This window comes from Gopherus flavomarginatus, chromosome 4 (genome assembly GCF_025201925.1).
Source record: "Gopherus flavomarginatus isolate rGopFla2 chromosome 4, rGopFla2.mat.asm, whole genome shotgun sequence".
Classification (NCBI taxonomy): Eukaryota; Metazoa; Chordata; order Testudines; family Testudinidae; genus Gopherus; species Gopherus flavomarginatus.
In genome coordinates this window covers 67,801,316-67,816,329 of record NC_066620.1, presented here as the reverse complement: position 1 = coordinate 67,816,329, position 15,014 = coordinate 67,801,316, and the positions used below count along the sequence as shown (strand labels likewise).

Below are 15,014 nucleotides of genomic sequence, written 5' to 3'. Positions count from 1 at the left end.
AGGGGTTGCTAGGGCACTCCCCTACAGGTACTGCTGGGGCAAAAACTTCCAGCACCAGTGCACATGGCGAGCACACACACCTATTGTGCAATACACATGAGCAATCACTCGTAGAACTTACTTCTCTACGGCTGTCATATCTGTCTCTCTTATCACGTGTGTAGAATTTCAAAGCTGGCTAAAATGAAATACTTATTTGAAATAAAATGACGAATTAGAAAAATATATTTTTGATCACCATAAGTTTATTTTAAACGATTTAACAAATAAAAATTGTTAGATTTATGCAAGCAAACAGTTTAACGCTTTAATATTTGACAAACTGTACAAATGAAAATCATCACACTACAGGTTTAATGGCTCAGGGACAATTCAGGGTGGGCATGTATGCGGCTGTGACACACCAAGCGAGTCCAATTCCTGAGACCAGGGTTCAGATCTTCTGGTTCTTCAGAGCAGGGCAGCTGCTAAATGATTTAACACAAATAGTTACTGGATCACAATACAACGAAAGAAAGGCCATTTCAAATCATGTAAGTGACCTAAAAATGTCTGGTCCAGGTGTCAGGCCACAGAGCCTTACCGATTAGTCTTCTTCTTCAAAAGTGAGTTGACAGATTTTCTCCTTTGCTTAGTGAGGTGGTATCCGCATGTGTTTATACAATACAGTATGAGACCATTTAAGTACAGGTGTAATACAACAGTAATTACAAACCACAGGACATGAAACAAAGTCAACTCTATTCACACTTTCTGTATTTCAAACAATGGACGCAATCAAAATCATGCATTACATTTTAAATAAACTTTTAGTTTCAATTCTTCTGCAAGAGTGTTCGTTTCCTTAAGTTCTGAATGGGTTTTCTTGAGCTTGTCTCACAGGCTAGTCATGGAATGTTACTGATGGAAACCATCCAAAAATAGTAAAGAATAAAAGACAAAAAATAAACAAAAACAACCAAATCACACATTATGAGATTCTATTTTAATGGCAGAGTACAGAAATGAAATTGGTGAAATTTCACAAGAAAAACACTTTGCACAATCCAGTATGTACAGAATTAAGTGTGTGTCTGGTTTTTGGTAAAACAAGTGTAAGCTTTAGTCAGTATCTACTGTAGGATGCAAAATACTCCCATATTAAACTGAAACAAAGAATATACATAACAAAATCCCAGCACTGGCTCCTCAAATATTGAGACTGGCTGGGTTCATTTCAACCTACTGGGCTTTCTGCTGAGCTTTCAGAACTTACTGAAGCTAGCTTGTTAGTTTCTAAACTACTGTCAGCAGTTTTTATCTTGCTCTGAACAATGCACAATCCATTGTCCTCTGAGTCACCCTCCTTTGCAGGTGTTTCCTTGAGCTCTGGGAGGACAGTTTCAATGCATCCAGCAGCATGGTTTTCCACACTGTCTCCATCACAGCTCAGTGATGGCATTTCTGCAATGTCTGCTGTGCTATCTTTGCTCTCCTCCACTTGCAGAAGAATCTCAGAGATTGGAGGAATGCCCTGTATTTCTAGAACCGGCATGCCTACTTCTGCAGTGTCACTATTTGATAAGCGTGACTCAAGGTGTGGGACAGCTGATTCAGAAATCAGGGTGCAAAATTTGTCTTCTTGATCACCAGAAGTTAACGCAACAAAATCAATAATTTCTGGTTCATCCACTGGTTGCTCAATGCTCAGTTCACTGGTTTTGCTGGGCTCCAGCCCAATGGATGTAATGGTTTCTAATTTGGGGAGATCTTCAGTATCCTCATTTAGAATTCCTGCTGTTAAGATACCAAGATGTTCACGTTCCACTTCAATGTCCCCCAAACTGAAATCAATGCTTTCTAACTCCAACTCTGCTTTCAGTATGGGAGTGTCACTAGGTTTCACATCTTCTGGCTTTAAGGAATCTTTCTCATTTTCCATATTAAAATTTAGAGTGAGAGTTTCTGACTGTTCAAAGCTAAATTCTGAGTAAGTGGTGGTAAGGTCAAAGTCATTAGCTGCTGAGGTACTTAAGACCTCTTGGTTTATTTCTGTGTGGGTAAGGGTCCCTCCTCCAAGATGACCCATACTGAAGTCTGCTGGTAGAGCATCTAGTGGCTCTTGAACCATATCAGACTGAGCACTAGAAAAGTCAACACCTCCTATTTCTAATGCATCTTTCTCTGCAGTAAAATTCCCTAACTTTATATCTGATTCAGGGCCTCTTAATGTATTATTTTCAACATCATACATTAATTCTAGACTGGAACTGGGGTCACCAGTGTTTGCAGTGCAGGCGTTGACTAGCTCTGTGACACCCTGCTCCTGGTGGTGGCTGTCTAATGTCACACAGCTTGAACGTTCATGCCTGAGCTCTTCTTGTACCACTAATATGCTATTTTTCATTTCTATGTTGGTGAGACAAGTGACAGGGACGTTGACTTCATTAGAACCATTGTTTATTTCTGGATTATCTACCGTTTGAGTACATGGTAGTTCCTGACTACTTTGTGACTGAGAACCAACCAAGATGACCTGTTCGTTTTTATTGCTAGTTTGGGAGGAGTCCAATTCACTTGGGCATTTTGCTGTCAATTCTGAAACCCTACTTTGGATCTCTGAAATCTGGAGGGCTTCATCAATGACTGCTGACTGAGACCTTTCCAAGTTTACATTTTCCAGTTTTACACGTCGTAAGGATGCATCATGTTCTATCACTACCGCTACTGAAACTTTTTCCTCACTGACTTTACTTGATGCGTCTAGTCGTTCAGGAACCAATTCACTCTGAACATACGGCAAGTCTGGGCTGTCAATTTCTGTATTAGTTTTACAGCTGTCACTACTTAATTTTTTCTCTGTTAAACTGGGATCTCCCACCTTGTGGATTTTATTGTGTCTTTCAGATAACTGGCTCGCTGGGTGTCTGAGACTAAGTTCAAACTGAGCTCCTGTTAACTCTGAGTCTTCCATCTCTATATCTTTTTCAGAAGTATTAGATACATCTGTTTTGGCATCCACAATAATGTGACTCTTCTCCTCTCTGTTCCCTTGGACCTCAATTATTTGTGGATCTTGGGATTCCTTGCAGACCCCTTGTTCTCCACTTGTTCTACCCATCTCTCTCATTTCTATAGATTTCTTGACATGAGTGACAGTTTTAATTTCTGACAATTGTGTGACTGACACTTCTGGTATCTGAGGCTCTGGTGTTTTCTTACTAATTTCTGCCTGATCAATAGTTTCCATTTCTACCTCAGTCTCCCAGGGAACTGAAGCTTGATCTTTAGACTGTGTGATTTCCTCCTCTTTGGATTTAGCTTGAAAGTCTAATCCAAGAATATTTTGGGATTCATAGCTCACCTCCCCCCGAACCCTGTTTGGGATTTCAGTGCTCTTTTCTGTATAGGGTGTTGAAGTCTCCTGGACTTCTACTTTCTCAGGTTCTGAGGCCCCCTCATCTGAGTGGACCTGACTGACCTCTGAGTAAGTAGCTATATTTTGGAAAGTTTCTTTCATGGAAGATGGACTGCTACTTGGTTTAGAGTTTGCTGGCATATCTGTGCTTCTCTCTGTTTTTGCTATGTTAAAGTTTTCTCCATTCGGAACTGGGGAACTTGCAAGTTTGCTATCAGATGAATTCTTTCCACCACTACTGTAGAAGATATCATAGAGGTCTTTAGCATTTGCTGTGGCCAGACAAGAGTTCCGTTTCTCTATTTTTTTAGCCTGGTCACTAAAGGCAGTAGAAGGTGGTGGTGGAGGAGGGCGCACTGGCATTGCCAGCATTTCCTGGTCACTCTCAGATACCCCTGGTGCCACTTCATCTGCTGGGATGACTGCTGTCTGTTTAGCTGGGGGTGGAATTGAGGGTGGAGGGGGAGGTGGCTTCTCACATGATTCATTCTTCTCTGGAACTTTCATATCCTCCTGTGTCCCTTTCAAAATTACCTCCTCTCCCCCAAACGCTTTTGAGATTATATCTGGAGGCAGCAGAACATCTGCACTGGATTCTTTCACCACAGGTAGTGGTTTGGTGGTAGCACCAGAGGATTTTATAGACAAAAAAGTATTCAAAGGTGCTGGCTTGCTTACTGTTGCAGTTGCAGACTTCCTGAAAATCATGGTAGGGACTGGCAGATTGGGTCGAATTTTTGCTTGTGTTGAAGTGGAAGCAACTGGAGTCCATGGGCTAGTGTGTGGTATAACCGTCTTACCAGAGAGTTTAATTTCAATAGGCTTGGCATGGGGTTTCCCAGATTGAGACTTGCCCTCCTCCTTATCTTTACTTCCTTCAACACTCTCCTCCTTTGGGGGAGCTGCAACTGCTCCTTGATTTTTATCCTCTCGCTCATTCTTTTTCCAGCTGAACTTTCCAAAGGAAGATTGAGTTGGTGATTCCTTTTTTGAGTCCTCCTTCTTCTCTTCCTTCTTTGAGTCCTCCTTCTTCTCTTCCTTCTTTGAGTCCTCCTTCTTCTCTTCCTTCTTTGAGTCCTCCTTCTTCTCTTCCTTCTTCAATTTAAGCTTAATGCCAAGTTTCCGCCCAGTAGTATCCATTTTGGCCTGAGTATTACCGGTTTCACTAACCCCTTCTCCCAGCTCTGGAGTGCTCTTTGTTTCCTCTTTTTTTGCCACTTTTGCTTTCTTCTCATCTTTCTCCTCTTTTTGCTTTTCTCCCAGTTTCCGTTTCATCTCATTCTGCCGCCTGCGCTCTGTTTCCAGGACCACAGCCAACCCAGCCTGACGGTCCAGGTTTCTCCTCTCTTCATAGAGTGGATTCTCATCCACATGTTTCTGTGAAAAGAAATGGCACAATCTCAGCAGCTGTTACTAAAGAAATAAAACTTTGCTCTAGAACAGTTCTGACTTGTTAGTTTTGCCAATTCAACACTATTAGGAGAATAGAGATCTTCTTCCTGCCAAGAAACAAGGGTTTCACACCCAGAATTCTGCAACTCAATGCTAAGAAAACATTAAAATTAAATCCTATATTCTACTGAACTGTTTGAAAGTCAGCTTTGTGATTAAAGCCTGACTTCAATACCGCACAGAAGAACGAGCCTCTGTATAAGCTCGTACATTCTATTTCTTGCTCTGAGTGTGTTTAATTTGTTTAGTAGTAAATGGTCACACTACTCAACCACGAGGCATGTATTTCAAAGAGAAGAAACTGAGGCAAAGGAAAGGAAAAGAGAGAGAATCAGAGGCTAACCAAGGAATGGCTCACTGCTGGTACACCAGGTACCAACCTTGTATTTCTCATTGTGGGGATGACTTTTCACATGTTGCTCTCCTGAGATTTGATCTCCGAAAAATTCATGACAGAGCTGGCAATAATATCCAGTGATGGGAATCAGAAACTCAGAGCCTGAAAAGGCAAAAGAAAAGAGAAATAAAACAGAAGAAAATGTCTAACCTTAATAAAAGCCACAAAAAAAAAAAAATCTATCACAGGTACCAGTGATGTAGAACTTCCAGTATCGTTCCTATTCATGCTCTTGGAATTGGACAAACTATTCTTTATACTTCCAGTATGGGAACTTGCACTACCAGGAATACTCCTTAGATTAACACACCCTATCTTCAGCATCATGGCTGGGAGAATGATTTTCAATTCTTTCCTTCATCCACTACTATTTCTTAAAATATCAAACTGCTAGTGCTTGAGCTTTTTATCTGCTTTCTCGTCTCCAACACGAAGTCCATTCAAATACTAATCACCACCCAAAACTTTAAAGCCTTCTAAAGGAAAGCACTCAAAATCCACAAAGCATGCCTGGGAAAAAGGGCAACTTTCTCAATAAAGCTTAATTCATTGTATCTTTGTGCCCACAGGAAATGACCTACTGTAACCTAACATACAGCAGATCCTTCCTCCAGTGCCATTTTCCAAAACACCAGATTGAGAAGATTATATACAAGATAGTAAATCAGTTCCTAGCAGGACTGTTATGTACATCACTTGTGTGCAGTAGGATTTTTTTATCCAAACATTGTATCTTCCCAATTCACCATAAATCCTTTCCTGTTCTCTGTCACTCAAACCCAACAAGTTTACATCCAAAGCCTCTAAGGGGCACTTCCTAGGACCAAAGCAAATATATAAAGGAAAGCTATAGGCTTCAGAGCAGCTGAAATACTAAAGTCCTCCAAAACACTAAATTTTGAAACCTTTTTCTTACTCCCAATGCTTCAGCAGCAGATCATCTCAGAACATCCTGAGAGAAGGAAAGAAATCACCTAACGCTTTGAAGAAGCAACCACCACAAAAGTCAAATGTTAAAAACAGCTTATGTTTCCCTACACTCTCACTCCATGCTCTTCTAAACTTGAATAATCGGAGAATTAAACATTCCCACCTAACTTGGAACGGTTACCATACTCCTCCTATACATAGCAAGAATTTACACACAATCTAGAACCACAATCAAAACCTTTGGACTTCCTCTCCCAGAGCAGCTGGAACCTGCTGGAGGGTAGATCAAGATCATATGTAGGAGAAAAGGAAGTAATGTTACCTTTGGCAGGAACTGTTATCTTATCGATGCGTTTTACGAAGTCTTGTTTGGTCTCACTCTGGGTCTTCGAAGCCCAAGGTCTGTTGTAAGGATCCAGGGTCTATTTGCATAGTGACAGAGGCATACAAACTCATTCATCACACTAAGAAGTCAAATACACCTCTCTTGTTTTTTCCTTTTACATCACTTTAATACAGTGAGAACCAAAATCAGAATACAAATATGTACAAGAACTATTTTCTGTTCCCTTTTCCCTTCCCTCTTTGTGATTTGTTATAAAGAAAATAACCTGTGAAAAGGTAACAGATAAATCAGATCAAGTAGGTGGTGTTTGAAATGCAAATTTTAAGAACTGGTGCCCTACTGAACTAGATACAAAAGCCCCATTTATGCTAATAAAAAATGACACAAACTACTGAAGCTTTACATTAAGCAAATTACATTAGGCAATTGCTCTTGAGTTCAATATCACTTTAGGCTCTCTTGCAAAGGGTAATTTTGTGACTGATACTTCAGCATGTAATTCCTTATAACATGAAATCTACTTAATGAAGGAGGCTTGACACATACCTGTCTGTGTTTCTTATTGTGCATATGTGTAAAAAAATCAAACATGGTCCCACAGATGGTATTGCAGTCTTTGCACCAGTGGTTCCCTGCATCATAATATTCATAAATATTGGCCAACTGGAAAGGATGCTTAGACGACTGAGAAGAGGATTCTGCAGGCTTGGGACTTTTACCTCTGGACTTTTCATTTGTTGTTTTTGACTCCTAAATGGAACACAAGGAAACATTTCCTTAAGACACAGAAGGACACATAGTGTGTTGGAACTCAAAACCTGCCTCCAGCAGAGACCATACACACACAAAAAATATATATCACCTGCTAGTCAACGCTCAGGCTAAGTCCACCGTTTCAGTGAGCTGGCACTGCAGACTCAGGTGCTGTGTGGCCAATGAAGAGCTTCCAATAAGATTCCCAGATGTAATGGCTAGATAGTAGGTATGTAATCAAGGAACCAAATGAACAAATATCCCCAGGGCAAGCATCCTCCCCACTTCATGGGGTAAGTGTATGTACCCGAGTGGTGCCAGTTAGAGAACCAGTTAAACATTGCCAGGAATATCTAAAAAACTCCCTACTGCCATACTGTGGTTATTGTAAAAAATAACCTGAATCAGTTAACTCAAAACTATTTAACAGGCAAAGTATAACACCCTGCAAAGCTAAATAAGTGCCTTGTATTTTCCAACAGGCTCATGGCTTCTAAGGAGCCAGAAAGAAGCCTCTTTTACCCAAGTTTGTGTGATACGACATGCATCTTGTGCTTAGATACATCCTGGAACAGACGCTAGCGCTTTACCTACTTGAAGTCTATGATGATGGACGCTGACTTGCAAAGGCCTATGTCATACAGCAGAAGAACCCCACCATTTTTTAAAGAAAACAAAATTAGTATCTTAAATCAGGAATCTGAGGTACAGGTGAAAATCTGAGTGTGAAAAAAAAAAACAAACAATACCAAAGAGGGACATAAGATTGAGTCAGCCTTGTTGGCTTAGACAAAGACCTGTAGATACTGCCATTTGGTAAATACAGAATTTGGGTGAAACAGCATCATATGACCATTTCTAATCTGTGCAACTGCCTCAAAAATTAACATTTTAAGGTAATTGAGCTGGCACAAAGCATGGATCTGTTGCACCATCTCCAAGTTATTCAGTTCCCAGTGCCAAACAAATCCAACTATATGACCACTCCATATCTTCATTAGTGATCCCTACTTGAAGTTCTTTGATAATGGAGCCGGAAGAGATCTACACATACAGTGGCTACTTCTGTAACTATTGACTGCTCAGGAACAGAGTGAACACAGCATTCTCTCATCCGGAGAATGTAGAGGGCAACACATGATCGGTCAAAAGAGTAAGAAAGTATATCCCTGGTATCTAAGAAGTGGGATTGCTTATGCTGTTCATTTTATATATACTCTCATACTTGTGGTCCTATACAGCATTGTGTGTATGGCAGGGACAGACCTCAATAAGTCACATCCCTTTGGAATGACAATATTGACCCAGTGACAGATGGCCGTCACTTCTCACCTCCTTTTATGCTTCTTCGCTGTAACAGAAAGTGAGCAGCATGCAGATCATAGGATCTCTCTTCAATACCAACAGAAACCATAAAGGAAAAAAGTTCATGCAGGAGAACCGCCTTATTAGGGCCTCTTGTTTAACAGGCAATACTGCAAAATTGGTGCTTCACTTCTTTATCACTAGTTTTATGTTTTCACCTTCCATATTTGAAGAGGGTTTGTACCACCACACACTGACTATCCAGTCTCAGCAGACAGATGGATTGTAAAGTATTGCCACAGAGACAGATACACTCATGCCATGGAGAGTTTGTTTCAGCCCTGCCCAAGGCCAAGAAAAATGTTCAGAATCTTCATGTCAGGTTAGAAAAGGCCACAACCAATTTTTCTCTTTTTCTTTTTATTAACAAGTTACCAATCGGAATGCCTAGGTAAATCTAAGAGATTAACCCCAGTATTCCATGTGCCTTTAAGAACATACCAGCTGTTCCTGGTGAGGGTGTAGAATTTTCCAAGTTAGAATGAGCAACCATTAAATGGAAATCAGTTGACTATGAGTTTACAGAGTACAAACAACACAAGACAAAGTAATAAGAGTGGAACGTTCCATAGTCTGAACTGTCGCACCCCCACCAACCCGTCTGCAAAATACACAATATGGTCACACTTACAAAACAAAAAACAAAACAAAAAAAATGTATGGTGAATACTATCTCCCCTCCAAATATATAAGTTACCCATTCAGAAAGTAGGTTCATACATCTCCCAAACATATATACTCCCCCCCCTTCAGAGGCTACTATACATGTCACCTACATAAAAGTTTTAGGACTGTACCCTGGAATGTACGTAATTGATTCTGGGGTTACTGTTACCCCTTTAAATGTAGAGAGCCCATATGAAGAGTGGTTGCATTCCCCGAAAGTGAACAGGCATATATGTATGTGTGCACCGATAATGTCATATACAAACATTAGCTTAATAAGTCTTGCCCTGGTCTCCTAGTGAGTGGCTGGGAACAGACGCCTCCCCAGAGCCCTCTTCTTAAAGAGAGGAAATCATTTATCACCCAAGTCTAAGATTTTACCTTATTGGAGAAGGGCGTTTTCTCCAGACCTTTTGCATTCTCTGACTTGCTGTTTTTTTCGGTGGATTCTTTAGTTTCCATGGATGGTTTCCGGGGTTTTTCAAAAATGTTTATCCCCAGGATCTGAGCTACCTTGTCAAGCTCAGATTGCTTCTTCTCTGCTGCATCAGACTCCTTGTGCAGCTCAGAAATCTCCTTCATAATGTTTTCTTGCAGTCTGTTCACCTCTGCTAATAAAGGGTCTTTGTGCCCATCCTTCTCCCGCCTTTTCTTCCGCAGCATCTCCCCTGAGCCAAACGAGGAGGTAGAGAAGTAGGAAGCGCAAAAGGAAAATCATGTTAAAACATGTACAATTATTCAAGTCAGATAATTAACTGTTAAATTTATAAAATACCTAGGAAATATCTATGTTAGAGTTTTTGACCAGAAAGGAAAGAAGGATGAAGCTCTGCTCTTAGGAAATAGGCACAATGGAGATAGCTCACACCTCAAGAGAGAACTTAAATTTCCCTCTTACTGTGTGACCAAACAAGCAGTCCTGGGCTTTTCTTGCATTGCTCCACAAATGGATCTCAAACTCTATCCTGAAGGACTCTTTTTCCTGGGGTCAAGAAACAATTCAATCTTTTGTTGGTTAAACAAAAGTTTGAAATTACCCCAAAATATGTTTGACTCTGTTAAAAGATTGCTTGCACTGTTGTTGTATCCATGTTGGTTCCACGATATGGGAGAGACAAGATAGCAAGGTAATATCTTTTACTGGACCAACCTCTATTGGTGGAAGGTACTAACTTTCAAGCTACACAGAACTCTTCTTCAGGTCTGGGGAAGGAAATCAGAGTGTCTGCACTAAATACAGGTTAGGACAGATAGTAACTGTATTTAGCTCAGACACTGATTTCCTTCCCCAGACCTGAAGAAGAGCTCTGTCTAGCCAAAAATTTGTAGCTTCCACCAGCAGAAACCGGTCCAATAAAAGATATTATCTCAACTATCTTGCCTCCGCAAAGAGGAATTTATCCTCTCTCTTCAGATTAGATTTACTAAAAACAAGTAAGTGAAGGGCAAATTGACAGGCCTCATTTCTGCTACATCAACACACTGTAATGTGTTAATTTGTCAAGTTGCTCAGTGGCACGTTTCAGAAAGTTGGGCACAAATCCTGGCCTACACACTTTGGGTCAGTACAAAGAGATTCCAATTCCAAAGGCAGTGTAAGCAACTGCTGGTTACAGAATGGCTGCTTCATTTTCCTACATGCATGATCGTAATGCAGTTACAGTCACTACTTTCTAAAAAAATTCTGGGGTGCCTGGAGTAGGAAAAAATTAAATCTCATTTTCTAGACTATTATTCTGATCTGTACTCATATTCTAGACTATTATTTTTGATCTGTACTTATTCTGAGTTGTACTACGACATAGGGCCTTTGGAGCACATCCTAGAGAAAAGGGAAGGAAGAGAAGAAGCAATATGTACCTTGTTGTTTACGCAGCCTATCTAATTCAGTCTTGAGATAATAGAGTTTCTTCTGCCTTGCTTCTCTGTCATTCTTCAGTTTCTCTCTCTCTTCTATGACCTAAAAAGATTGGGAAGAGAAGGGCATGAAATTCCCATCTCCTTCCATCACAGATAAAACAATTCTGCAAAAGTGATTATTAGGACCCCTGTGCAGTTCATTGGATGTCAATCACTTTTTCGAATCACTGTTCTCAAAATAATCTTTTGTTGCTAACGTTTTAATATAATAAACAAATCCACTACTTTTTTAACATTTTTAGGTTACTTTTTGTATCTGTGTCAATTTTTCAATCCAACAATCCCCCCCCCCACTCCCCCCCCCAAAAAAGTCACCACTGTATCTAGACTTGAAATGCATTAATTCTTATTGCTGCTACTGCACTGGTAAATGCAGTTACTCTCAGAAAATCTGGTTTAACTTTTTAAATAATTCAATCACCAGTAAGTTATGGGAGAGAGTACAAGGCACATGCTAATCCACTGCAAGCCAATGACATCCATTTGTAGAATATGGCCTTTTGGCAGAGAATAAACCAAATCCATTAGTTTACAAACTCTTTTTACACTATGACCAGGACTTTCAAAAGCACTCAGGTGTTGGCCTGCTGATTTCACTGAGCGCAGTTAGTCCAAGTCAGAGCCCTTTTGAAAATCCTACTCTATATCTTCACAGCATGCCAACTTCAATGAAAACAAATGAAAAACTGACTGCCTAGCCTTATGTCTAGACTTCACCACTTACACCAGCGGTCTCAAACACGCAGCCCGCGAGGTTATTTTCTGTGACCCATGAGCTCCTCGCAGCCTCCCGCCCTCCGCCAGCGTTTACCTAGAGCGGCTCCGGACCAATGCCCGGGGGCAGGGCAGGCTCCCTGCCTGCCTGCCCTACCCCCGCACCGCTCTGGGAAGCGGACAGAACCTGGGGGAGGAGAAGTGTAGGGGTGTGTGTTGCTGTTGCTTCAGGAACCACCCCCAGAAGCTCTCATTGGCCACAGCTCCCCATTCCCGGCCGGCCAATGGGAGATGCTGGGGGCGGTGCCTGAAGCAACAGAAACACACACCCCCGTGCCCTTGCTTCCCCACATTCCAGCCGCTTCCAGGAGTGGTGCAGGGCCAGGGTGCCTGCCCTGTCCCTGATGCGCGCTGGGCCAGAGCCTGTCCCCGGAACTCCTCCTACAGTCAAACCCCCTGCCCTGAGCCCCGTGCCGCACCCTGCACCCCAACCCCCTGCCACACTCCTCCCACACCTCAACCCACTGCCCTAAGCCCCCTGCCGTACTCCAACCCCTGCCGTACCCTGCACCCTGACCCCCTTCCCTGAGCCCCCTGCTGCACCCTGAACCCTAACCCCCTTCCCTGAGCTGCCTGCTGCACCCTGCACCTGACCCCCTGCTCTGAACCCCCTGCCGCACCCCTTCTGCACCCCAACCCACAGCCCTGAGTCCCGTTGCACCCCTCACCCTTCCTGCACCCCACATCCCAACCCACTGCCCTGAACCCCGACGCACCGAGCCTGTACCCCAATCCCCTGCCCTGACCCCCTGCCACACCCCTCACCCCTCCTGCACCCCACATCCCAACCCACTGCCCTGAACCCCGACGCACCGAGCCTGTACCCCAATCCCCTGCCCTGACCCCCTGCCACACCCCTCACCCCTCCTGCACCCCACATCCCAACCCACTGCCCTGAACCCCGACGCACCGCTCCTGTACTCCAATCCCCTGCCCTGACCCCCTGCCATACTCCTTACCCCTCCTGCACCCCACATCCCAACCCACTGCCCTGAACCCCCTGACGCACCGCTCCTGTACCCCAATCCCCTGCCCTGACCCCCTGCCACACCTCACACCCCTCCTGCACCCCACATCCCAACCCACTGCCCTGAACCCCCTGACGCACCGCTCCTGTACTCCAATCCCCTGCCCTGACCCCCTACCACATCCCACACCCCTCCTGCACCCCACATCCCAACCCACTGCCCTGAACCTCCTGACCCACCGCTCCTGTACCCCAATCCCCTGCCCTGACCCCCTGCCACACCTCACACCCCTCCTGCACCCCCTGGGGCTGGGGTGGAGATTTTGGGGAAGGGGTTGGAATGGGGGCAGGGAAGGGGTGGGAAGACGCGGGGCAGAGGTGCGGTGGGGCTGAGGGCAGCGGGGGGAGGCATCAGTAATGCGGCCCTCAGGCCAATGTACTAATCCTCATGTGGCCCTCATGGTCATTTGAGTTTGAGATCCCTGACTTACAAACCCCTTGGCTTTAACAATTTAGTTTTTGTTTCAGTGCTACCAAACAGTTTGCAATGCTCTGTGTTTTGAAGCGCAACCCACATCTGTTGAGTTCCTGGATGCTGTCAGCTTCTTGTATAACACAGCTAGAGATGGGGACTGGGGAATTCATAGCACTTATTTTCAATGTTTTCTAAATGGAAACCCATTTACAGTGTTCCTGCTCTAAGGAAAACATTTACAATGAAATTGTAAGTTTTGTTTCAGCTGCCCCTCATCCCCTCCAGCTTTGTTTTTTAACAGACCCACCAGGTTTTGTTACCTAGGAGAATCTGGCAGTATCCAAGGACTCTCCAAGAGTTCATCACTGGTCCCTCCCATACAAAAACAAGATGGGATACAAGTTAACATTAAGAAGTCTTAACCTTGTTGTAACCACAAAGTGCTGAAAGGTTATCATCAGTTTGAGAACCAGTTAAATTTTAATAGTGAAATATTTTCAGGTCTTCCTAACAATCAAAGTTGTATGCTACTTATATTCTAGGAGTGCTTTATCAGTAGGAATATCGGGACTTTATGCTGGCAAAGAACTCCTTGTGTGGATGCAGCCATACCACCAAAGCTGTGCTTTATTCCAGCACACTAAGACCCTGTCCCAACAAGCTGGTAAAAGCATAGTTTTGCCACTTTAACTGCATCAACATACGGGCTTCTGCCAGTACAGCTATGTCAGCCAGGGATCACACCTCTTTACACTATATAACTATGCTGGCAGAAGTCTATAGCATAAACACAGGAAAAATATGATTGAAAGGCTATTTTAAAAACATATTTCAATCCTTGATCCTATGTGAAAGGCCCACACAAACAGGCAATCTGACTATAGAAAAGATATTGTGAAATTAACTATACAAAAAATGCTGTCAAATGCACTAAGTAAACTTAAAAAGCAAAGAACAAAATTTTTTCCTATAATCTCCTCTCCTTCTTAGCACCTTTGGAGTTACACCCCTACCCTGCTATAACGCAACCCAATATAACACGGGTTCGCATATAGCGCGGTAGCAGCGGGGCTCCGGTGGCACTTTAAAGGGTCTGGGGCGCTGGCTACTGCGGGGAGCCCCGAGCCTTTTAATCCTGCTGGAGCCCCGCCGCCGCTACCCCGGGGCTGCAACAGCAGGGCTCCACTGGCAATTTAAAGGGCCCAGGGCTCCCCACAGCGGCTGGAGCCCGGAGCTCTTTAAATCACCGCCTGAGCCCTGCCGCCCCTACCCCGATACAACGAGGTTTCAGCTACAACATGGCAGGGATTTTTGGCTCCCCACAACCGCATTATAGCGGAATAGAGGTGTACTTGAAACAAATGTAGCAAAAAATTTTTTTTGATAAATGTGATGTTCAGTCTGGTCCTTTAATACTTATTTAAGAATTTCTAATGGATCCAGCACTGTGGTATCACAACATTATTTTATTTTTTTTAAATACAATCAGAAAAGCTTGTTTACCCTCAAAGGCTCAATAGTTCCCTACCTCACCAGAAAAGTGTTTTCTCTAACAACGCTCTTTCCTGCTGA

At 43.1% G+C, this 15,014-nt stretch overlaps 1 protein-coding gene across 2 annotated transcripts in view; it reads right to left on the bottom strand.

Annotated features, from left to right (window-relative positions):
* Nucleotides 1–227: 227 nt before the first annotated feature.
* Nucleotides 228–15,014, bottom strand: part of ZNF318 (zinc finger protein 318) — a 37,183-nt gene continuing 22,396 nt past the window's right edge. For both annotated transcript variants that reach the window (XM_050951567.1, XM_050951566.1), the window contains exons 5-10: nt 11,167–11,266; nt 9,688–9,974; nt 7,069–7,272; nt 6,499–6,598; nt 5,230–5,348; nt 228–4,774 (exon numbers count right to left, since the gene is read on the bottom strand). In XM_050951567.1, the coding sequence (XP_050807524.1) occupies nt 1,217–4,774; nt 5,230–5,348; nt 6,499–6,598; nt 7,069–7,272; nt 9,688–9,974; nt 11,167–11,266 (4,368 nt within the window). In that variant the 3' untranslated portion in view covers nt 228–1,216. The remainder of the gene's footprint in view (nt 4,775–5,229; nt 5,349–6,498; nt 6,599–7,068; nt 7,273–9,687; nt 9,975–11,166; nt 11,267–15,014) is intronic.